This window comes from Vicia villosa, linkage group LG7 (assembly GCF_029867415.1).
Source record: "Vicia villosa cultivar HV-30 ecotype Madison, WI linkage group LG7, Vvil1.0, whole genome shotgun sequence".
NCBI lineage: Eukaryota > Viridiplantae > Streptophyta > Magnoliopsida > Fabales > Fabaceae > Vicia > Vicia villosa.
In genome coordinates, this window is record NC_081186.1 from 127,478,500 (window position 1) to 127,488,919 (window position 10,420).

The 10,420-nt window shown below is 34.5% G+C and overlaps 1 protein-coding gene across 1 annotated transcript; it reads right to left on the reverse strand.

The window, feature by feature from the left end:
• Positions 1 to 1,156: 1,156 nt before the first annotated feature.
• On the reverse strand, positions 1,157 to 1,678 carry LOC131620166 (uncharacterized). The gene has a single exon (XM_058891178.1). The coding sequence runs from the start codon at positions 1,676 to 1,678 to the stop codon at positions 1,157 to 1,159; it is 522 nt and encodes a 173-aa protein (XP_058747161.1).
• Between the last annotated feature and the right edge of the window lie 8,742 nt (positions 1,679 to 10,420).

Here is a 10,420-nt window from a genome sequence, read left to right on the forward strand (position 1 = left end):
ATCCAACTCAGCAGGCGCAATGTCGAATGCAACTAGTCTCGACATCTTATAGGACATGTTGTTCCAAATGTTGAATAACTTCATAACAACATGTTTCATCATCTTCTGTACCTGTTCTTATACAGACATACTATATTCCATTCTTGCAGCTAGAATTTGTTTTACAAAAAATAATGCCAACTCTAAAAATACAGAACTTACAATCTTTTCAATGAAATTGGAAAATATGGCTTGCATACACCGTTGAAAAGTGGCACGTGCGTTACACAAACCAAAGGGCATCCGTCTAGAAGCAAAAATCCCAAAAGGACAAGTGAAAGCAGTTTTCTCTTGGTCTTCCGGACTAACCGAAATTCAGTTATACCCAGAATAACCATATAGAAAATAATAGAACTCTTGACCCGATAACCTTTCTAGCATTTGATCCATAAAAGGTAGAGAAAATTGATCTTTTCTAGTTGCTTGATTAAGCTTCCGGTAATCAATACACATCCGCCAACCTGTTATGCTCCTTGTCAAAATCAATTCATTATTTTCATTTGTTATCACGGTCATTCCACCTTTCTTCGGCACCACTTGCACCGGACTCACCCAAGAACCGTCGAAAATAGGATAAATCATCCCGGCTTCCAATAACTTTACAACTTCCTTTCTCATAACTTATTTCATTGTAGTATTTAAGCGGCATTTAGGTTGAGCAATCGACTTGAAATCCTCCTCCATCATGATTTTGCGCATATAATAAGCCGGACTAATCCCCTTCAAATTGGAAAGAACCCAATCTATCGCTTCCTTGTTGTCGTTCAACACATGGATCAATTTCTCTTCTTCCTTGCTAGACAATGAACCACTAATGATCAACGGTTTATTACCACCTTCTTCAAGAAACACATATTTCAAATAGGATGGTAACATCTTGAACTCCCCTTTGAGTTATCAATCTTTGGCTCATCCTTTAACTCTTCAATTTTAGCTTCAAAAGGATTAATCTCTTCCGATACCTCAAGTTCTCGCAAACACTCTTCAATTTTTTCTTTTCATCTTTAATGAGAACTTCTAGAGCATCGGTCAATGTCTTTTCAAGAGGGGTGAACAAGAGAACTTGCCTTTCAACATTCATGATAACCTCCTCGGTAGCATCAATTCTAAAGCAATCTCATTTATCATTTGAATGATTCATTGCTTCAAAGATATTAAAACACACTTCTTCATCTTGAAACCTCAATTTCATCAAACCATCATCAATTTCAATCATCATCCTTTCGGTCTTCATGAAAGGTCTACTAAGGATCAATGGTGTATCAACATCTTCCTCCATATCAATAACAACAAAGTCAACCAGATACAAGAATTTATCTACTTTTACAAGTAAATCTTTTGAAACTCCATGAGGATGAGTTGTGGACTTGTTGGCCAATTGCAATGTGATTCTTGTTGCTTTCATGTCAATAATTCCCAATCTCTTCACCATGGATAATGGAATAAAATTGATACTAGAACCCAAATCAACCAAACCTTTTCCAACATGAATGTCACCAATTATAACCGGCAACGTAACTCGTTCATGATCGCTTTCTTTCCGCGGTAGAGTACGTTGAATGATTGCACTACAATTTGCGTCAAGGATGATGGTTTCTTGATCTATATATATTTTCTTCTTAGTGAGGATATCCTTCATGAACTTTGCATATTAAGGCATTTTCTCCAAAGCTTCGGGAAAAGGAATATTAATTTTCAATTGACGGATATATCCATGAATCAGGCATAATGCATTTCATTGTCTTTTTATGTAGGGGCATGAGGATATGGTAGATTTCTAACCGGGGGACTTACTACTTAAAATGTTGAAAATAGGGACTTCCCCGACAATAACGCCATTTTGTTGAAAACACTTTACAGGGTAAGTTTTTGTTTTTATCATTTCCACATGGATTGATGCGATATTACCGCCGTTCTACAGTTAAAATGTTTTGAGTAAGGGTTTTGGGAAATTTTTAGTAACGGAATGTTTCAATTGCATGAAAATAAAGTAAGAATAGTAAAATAGAGTTTTGAACGATTTGAGAAAAGTGTGTCAAGATTAGGTTTAGTTAACTAGCTTCAAATATATTCGATTAATCAAGCGTATGAACTTATTAATGATTAATACAATCATGTATCCTCTCGATACTGTTTATCTCTAAAGCAATATCGTGAGTATTATCATATTAACCACTAGATGATCTCTCATGTCAACAATCAACATGATAATCTTTAAATCTTGATACAAGTGATTATCAATTCACAAATATATCTCTAGAGTTTGTTTATTGATAGATGAATATCTTTAGGTCAAGTTTTGAAACATATCTCTCAATAGTGATTCAAAACAACAAATAGAACATAAACAACAAGATATTTTCCATATATTAATCATCAAGTAGGTACATACACACAAGATCAATAGAAATACATACTATAGAATTAAATACCTCTAATCTTGACACATAAGAGGTTTAGCTAGCCATAGTCATGGTAGTTTCAACAACAAGCAACAAAAAAAGATTCACTAGAATCAATGATCAAAGATGAAAATGGATGATGCTTGGAAATCTTGATAGAAATCTCTCAAAATGATTCTTTCTTTCTCTATTTTGTACCCTAGAAAGTTGTTATGAAAAAGTTGGTGGCAAAGATAAGATTAAGACCATAAAAATATCTCCAAGTGCCTAAACACAAGTGCCCAAAAGTGAAATCTCGCTTAGCCAGCCCACTTCGCTAAGCGAGACAACGAAAATATCTGGTCTTCAAAGTTGACCTTGCTAAACGAGCTCCAAAATATGGCTCCTCTCTGCTAAGGCCTCTCCTAGCGCGCTATAGGCTTAGTGAGCTTGCTGGATTTTGCTTCATTGTTTTGGACTTCTTGCCTCTTCTAAGCTCTACACTTTCACACATTAAGTCCCAAAACTTTCTAACTCCAAAAATTCCTACAAAATGAAAAGGAAAAGTAAAGAAACTACATATATACACAAACATAAACTTAAACTTTATTTATGTACATGATTTGAAAACTTAAGCATTAAAATTTATACTATAAGTTGCAAAAGACCTCAAAAGTATGAACAAATATATCTACAAACTGGCCTCTAACAGAAATGTAGTAATAAATGACAGCGTTGCATTCTTTTGCCATTGTGGCTTTATAATAAAATTTTAATATTTATGTGTTGGTGAATATAAATAAATGCATATTTAATTTTTTCAATTTTCATTAATATTTTACATAGTCATTCAAATGTATTTCAACACTAACAAATATATTTCAATTGCATTCTCACATCAATGGTAATAGATATTACCGTTCAACGTCTCTATTTTTTAAATAAATTATTTATTTATTTTTAGTATGAATAAGTATGAATCGACTCATTCATTAATCATAATTTAATTTATATTTACTCTAAATTAGAATAATTTATTTTATCTCTCGTAAAATGTTTTTTCTAACCATTTTAGTTTTCAATTAACCCCAACCACAATAATTCTTAGTCTAATTTTATGCATAATGGTGACAATCCTCATTCTATTCCAATTCAACAAAACAACTCATATTTTGAAAATGCATTCCATAACCCAAATCAACTTCATAACCAAAATTTTCAAAATTCTTTTTTTATTCTAAATCACAAAATAACTCACATTTTGGAAATTACCCATATCATACACCCCTATCCATATCAATATCAACAATTTTCATCTCAATCAACTAATCCCACCATGTCTCATTGATTTCAAATAATTGCTAGTTGTTGTACCTCAAAATTTGCCCACTTTATTTATACCCAATTGGCTTTCATATCACATTCGTATGCATACCTCATGTAGGTCATTCACTCAATACATTCATTCATATCATTGTTACTGTTCAAGGAAATTGATGAACAGAGCTTCTATGGGGGAAATTGCTTGGTTCAAAAAAGAAGGTTTGAAGTCTGATTGTATGGCATCTTTCCCATTGAAGTCCTCCTAAAATCAGGGTTTCATCCTCTACAAGTCAAAGCTTTGATCAAAAGATACAATCCTCAAGTTCGTCAGGCTTTCGAAATTAGGGTTTTGACCAAAGTCAACCCTGTTGACTTTTTGGTCAACATTTATTCAGGAGATGTTTTTTTAGTATGAAAATATGGTCAACTGTCAAATATTGACTTTTGGTGGAAAATCGGTCAAAGAAAACCAAAGAAATAAATAAAATCAAGAAATATTCAAAATTGCCATTTTGGGAAAGTTAGTTGAAATTGGAATTTCCAAAAATAGAAAGTTGATACTTAGAGAAATTTTGGGAGAGTTTATAAATGGCTGGGCAGTTGACTTCAAGCCTATCTTACACAAAGTTTTAGGCATAATTTCATGACAAGGTCAACATAAAAAATGTTCACATTATGGCATAGAACAACTTTGTAGTTGAGTGTTTCTCCATTAGAAACCTAGATCAAGAGATATAAAAGCTTGAAGTTTGAAGAATCACACTTGATCAAGTCAAGCTGCTAGGGCAGAATTCTGGGCAAGCAGGAAGCATTTGATCAAACACATGGCCCGCCATCTTTGAAGCCAGTTTTAGAGAAGTGTAAACATCCATTGGACCAAACCTTGACATCCATATTTTATCCTCCATGTTCTCTATTAGACAAACAAAGAATCAGATTAATGGGAGAAGAATTGAGTGAGCTACAGAGTCCCAAAGTCGTGGTCTTGCAAAACCATGTTGTAGCATACGGCCAGACAAACAAATTTTGGGCACGCGAAGCATATGATCGAACACATGGTAGGCCATTTTCATGTCTAATTTTAGAGAGCTACATTGATTTTTAGAATTCAATCTAAGACTCAAAGTGCTCTATCCCACGCCCTCTTTCATTTGACACCAATATCACACTTTTTGGTTGAGGGTGGAATAAAGTATGAAGTCTCAATGTCAGGCTCTTGCAAGGTTGCATTTTGATGTAGGTACTAGGCAAGAAATTGGGTAGCACGCGCGCCAGGGATACCTATATACCATAATCAGCCATGCATCTTGCTGAGTACGTGAAAGCACATAGAAAGCTTACCAAATATGAACCATACTTGTTCATTGAGCATGAGAGAAAGCTACACTATAATACAACACACCTCACCATACACTCCATGAGCCACACAATCTTGCTATATAACTCAAAACCCTTCACAAATCCAAGACACACTCATTTTTTCTCAGTTTTCATATTTCTCTCTTCCTCTTTCCCATTACTCTCCCGTTTTCCCTTCATTCTCTCTACAAAGAAAGAGAGTTTGTTACACGTTGTAACAAACTCTTCATCACCTTCAACCACCGCCATAAACCTTCATCACCTTCATCAATCTTCACCATCATCACCATCAATCTTCGTTCTCAGTCAGCATCAACAACAAGCCTCTTCTATCCTCTCTACCATCTCTCTATGCAACTGTGACACCATCATCTTGGTTCTATTGACACTATCTTGAAACCGCGCTCCTCTACAACATAAACACCACACTTTGAGTTTATTTCTCAAGGTTGAGGTTGAAGATCCGAAGGCATACTTCAAGATCCTTAGCATTAAACTGGAATTTGTGGAGTTCTTTGTATAAGCCTAAGTCCAAAGCTTCTTCAGGTTAGACTCTCAATCTTCTTTTTGCGTCCAAGAGTATACGAAGTAGTTCATGCATAAGGTCGTTGTTACAAAATTTTTTCGAATTCATATTCTGTTTATGTAAAATATATGATTGCTTCACTGTTTGAACGTCAAGAATGAATGCTATAGTGACTGTGAGTATAATGTTATGATCAGAGAAGAGTTTGGGAGGGTTTTGTGGAACCTAGGGTTTTAGGATTGAACTCGGTTTGGATATTAGAGAGATGATTAGGGAAAACTAATTGTAGATTCATGATCAGTGTGGAAAAACGAGTTGAAAGGTAGTATCTTTTTGATTTTCTAGGCGTTTTCTTGAATCTCCGCCATGGGAGCCGCCGGAGAAGACGACCGGAGGTCTCTCCGGCGCCGGCTCCTGTTTGTTAATATTTCCTCTTTCCGATTCCTACGTGGCACACGGGTACTGGTTCAGGTTCCCATTTATTTGCATTTTGTCTTTATTCAAATAATTGGCTTATGTGTTGCTTAATTGTGATTGGCTGAGACTTGTTTTTGTCCTCTTGTGACTTAAAACTCATTTGACCAATTGATCTGTGTCTATATTTTTACATGTCACGTTTAAACACAAAAAAACCATATGATATAATAAAATGACATGCTGGCAATCTCTGAAATAAATGGCATAAGAATGGCATAATGATGTAGTTGGGCTGCGAAGCTTGGGCCTGGAACATTTCTGGAAACGCACCTCCTCTTTGCTAATACTGACATGCTCTGATATCTGGGCCTTAGCATTTTCGCTCTTCACACCACCTTATCCTGGGCCCAAACGCGCTAGTAACTAGAAGTTAGTTCATTCCAGGTTTACTTTTTCACCCCCCTGGCAGGCAGATTTTAGCTTTATTGTCAATTTTATTTTCATTTTAACTTTTGATCCACAAACCTTTTTTAATTGAAATAAAAAATAAATAAAAATACATTTTAGATAGAATTTTGTGTTTAGATGATTTTGGTATTATTTGTATATTTTTAGAAATTGTTTTGCTATTTTTAATAAATCTTCTTCTTAGATATGTTCATATTTCTCTCCTGTTTTGATAGGTTTCACAAAATAAATTGTTTAAATGCCTTAGGAATAGAATTAAATTGCAATTTTCTTTATGGAATCAGTAGACTCATGTGGCATGTTGTGTGTAAAAAATAAAAGTCTAAATCCATGTTTTGGCTAGGTTTTCATTAGGTTTTCTATACCCGATTGATGTGTGTTTCTAAGTGGATAATCATGTGAATTTGACCTATAATTTGATTTATATTTATGTAATAGACTTAGTTTCTTTTTGTATATACCATTAGAAGTGTTTAAAAGTACCAAGACCTGGAGGAGAATTTTAAATCATTTTTCTTCTATTTTTACTTGAATTTTCTTTCTCATGTGTATATAAAAGACTTGTTTGGTCCCTCCTTGTAAATAATGTCATTTGAATGACTTTGGGATAGAATTACATCATAATATTTTGCATACTTCTCTTATATATATGTAGGATTATCTTATACATAAAAAACTCCTTTTAATTCCAATTTTAATTCAATTTTGGTTTAGATTTAGAAACTTTGATTCATATACATTTGAATGGTAATTAGTAGCTAGTATTGGTTGATATTTTACTTCTTGTTTAGCTATGCCTTTGGGTTTTAATTGTGTTAATCCCTCTTGATTAAGAGTGAACTAGGTTAGGGACTTCATTAAGTCACCTATCTTGCTTGTTGCTTTTGCTTATCTCTCATATTGCTTACCATGTTCCCTTAGGGCGGTGACTTCAATCTTCATTAAGATTAGTCATATAGAACAACTTAGGTTGTAGTCTATGCACGTTAACATAGGTAGAGATTCCCTTATCCTTGGCCTTAGGGCCATTAGTATGTTAATATTAGGATAGTTAGAGATGTAGGTTCCCTTTGTGCATAAAAGACAAAAATTAATAAAACACAATAAAATACTTAATAAAGGTTGAAAAAAATAAAAAAGGAAACGGAAGCTCTCGTCTCCCTTGCTTTAGGGAATCACTTGAGTGGAAGTTTCCAATCCTAAAAAACACCAACCAAGAGTCTCTCGAGCCTCGCTTGCTTAAGGGAGTCGCTCGAAACGCTCGACATACTTTTCTTTTTGCTTCTAAGAGCAGGTTACTTCCACTTCATTCCCAGCTTAAGTCTCCAAAGGTCGAGCAGCGAAGTGTGATGTAACTGTTCACTAAAAAATACCAACAAAAAATAAAAAACATAGAAAATCTTGAGCTGAACTACGGCGCTCTGATTCTTCTTAAGAAGATACGTAGGCATAGAGGCAACTCTAGCGAGCACAATAATTATTAAAAAACTTTAGGTTTAATCATGCATTGCATTAGTGATAGATACACCCTTTAGATAGAAACAAACATAGGTGGATACCATCGAGTACGATGGACGTGAGGGGTGCTATCACCTTCCCCTTGCGTAATTGAATCCTGTGCCCTGTTCTCTGGTCGAAAGACCTTGTTCTTATTCGAGTTAGGTTTGTTGGCGTTCCTTTCCTTATAGGATAAATATGTTAGTGACGAATCTGATCCATTTTTCGCGGTAGCGACACTAGTGACATGCAATCTAATGATAAAGAGCTTGAAACACCAAAACTTCTCACTAAGGTGGGTTGGAAACTATTAACCTTGGTGAAGAAATTGGATATGTGCCAATTACGAATACACCAAAAATAAGATTCCAACCAAAGAAGGATGAAGTTCTTATTCAATCTTGGCTCAATATTTCAAAGGATTAAATTGTTGGAGTTGATAAAAAAGAAGATTTTTTTTGGAAAAAGATTTATGAAGCTTATAACAAGCACCACGACAAGAATTATCAAGAGAGGAATTTGATGGCACTAAAAGATTGTTGGCACAAAAATATTAATCCATTTGTTCAAAAATGTGTTGGTGCTACAAATAAGCTTTGGCTGCAGAGAAAAATGGGAGCTCTGAAACAAAAATCATTTCATCAACACATAATATTTATTACCAAGATGAACATGAAAATTTCACATTAAAGGAGGCATGGAGATTATTGAAAGATGAACTCAAATGGCTCGCAGGTTCATCAGAACCTTTTGCAAAAAGAACAAAGAATTCAATTTCTGAGGCATATTCATCTTCTTCTAGTCCATCTACACCAACAAGAAGCGAGTATAATCCACCATCACCTACTTTTTTACGTCGTCCAATTGGCCAAAGGAAGGAGAAAATAACTTGTAAAAATTATAACCCCAAAGTCAAATTTAATACATAGAAAGATGATTTCGACAAAAAATTGGAATTGATAGATAGAAAAAAAGTCGAAGGAGAAATGCAAATGGCTAAGAATGAAAAGGATATATTAAAGATTAATGATTTGCATATACTCTCAAAAGATACATCAAATATAAATCTAAGACAACTGCAAGCTCATGAATTATTGTGCAAATTGATTAGAGAAAAATATGGACTTAACTGATAACATGTATGTTAGATCATTTTTAGATTCTCGTAATTATTAATTCTAGACTTAACTATTATAGTTTTTAGTATATCATTAGCGTTTTATGTATTTTTAACTTAGTATGTATTTTTAACTTAGTTATTATGTATTTTTAACTTAGTTATTTTTAACTTAGTTATTTTGTCATTCAAAAAACAAGAAAAATAATAAAGAGTTCACGCGATTTCAAGATAGTTTGGTGTGAAAGTCTGTTTTTACGGTGCAAGTGCAAAATTCATAACTTCTGACTCGAAGGTTATATGGGCTTGGTTCTCACGTGGTTGGGACTGATTTGACGTTCTTTACATCTTTCGTGTTCGGCCCGGAGGTCAATTCATCAAGGAAAGTGGCAGGAATTAATTGTTTCTGAAATTTCAATTTTGTTGTTCCAATGTCTTTTGGATGTTTGAAAAGTCATAACTTCTGGTTGGGATATTGTTTTGAAGAGAGCCCTATGCCAAAAGTTCCATCTCGAGGTCTACTATATTTCATGTGTTGGGGTCGATAATTTTTACTTTAAGGAAGGTCCCCGAATTCACAATTTGCTTGAAGTTATACAGTGAAAAAATGTGTTGAACCACTGTCTTCTGGACGGTAAAAAATTCCTAACTCTCACGCCGTTTATCCAATCTGGCTAAAGTTTTAACACAAATTTTGTCTCGATGTTCTCGACATTTTGTATATTGGAACTTAAGGCCAATTATGCACCATAAATTCCGGAATATTACAAAAGCATCATGATTTTACCGTCGAAAACTGTTTTCGAGCACAATTTGACAAGATTCAAAATGGCATAACTTCTTCAATTTTTATCGGATTGAGCCCATCCTGGCAGCATTATTTCACAAATTTTGTGGGCTACAATTTATCTTTAGACCTCGAGTCCGAACGGTGCTATGAAGACCTTCGTTTTTGTTTATTTCACAAAACAATGTTGAACCGAAAAGGGAAATTCAAATTTAATAGTCGTTTCACGAGAAAATTCATAACTCGGTCGTTTCTTATCCGATTGAGCTCATCTTTTTACACAATTTCCCCAACTCAGAGATCTACGACTTTACTTTGAAGCCCGAGTTCGGATTCTTCCCCAATCAATACTAGTTTTTATGCGAATACGTGTCAGGGTCTTCCACCGACGCTAAACACAATGTTGTTCGTTTGTATGTTGACTGTTGGATATTAAAAAATTCATATCTCACTCGGTCGTTTCTTATTCGATTGAGTTCATCTTCTTACACAATTTCCCCGACTCA

Excerpts from the sequence above, each read along its gene's own strand:
- LOC131620166 (XM_058891178.1), bottom strand. The coding sequence starts at position 1,678 with ATGAAGGATATCCTCACTAAGAAGAAAATATATATAGATCAAGAAACC.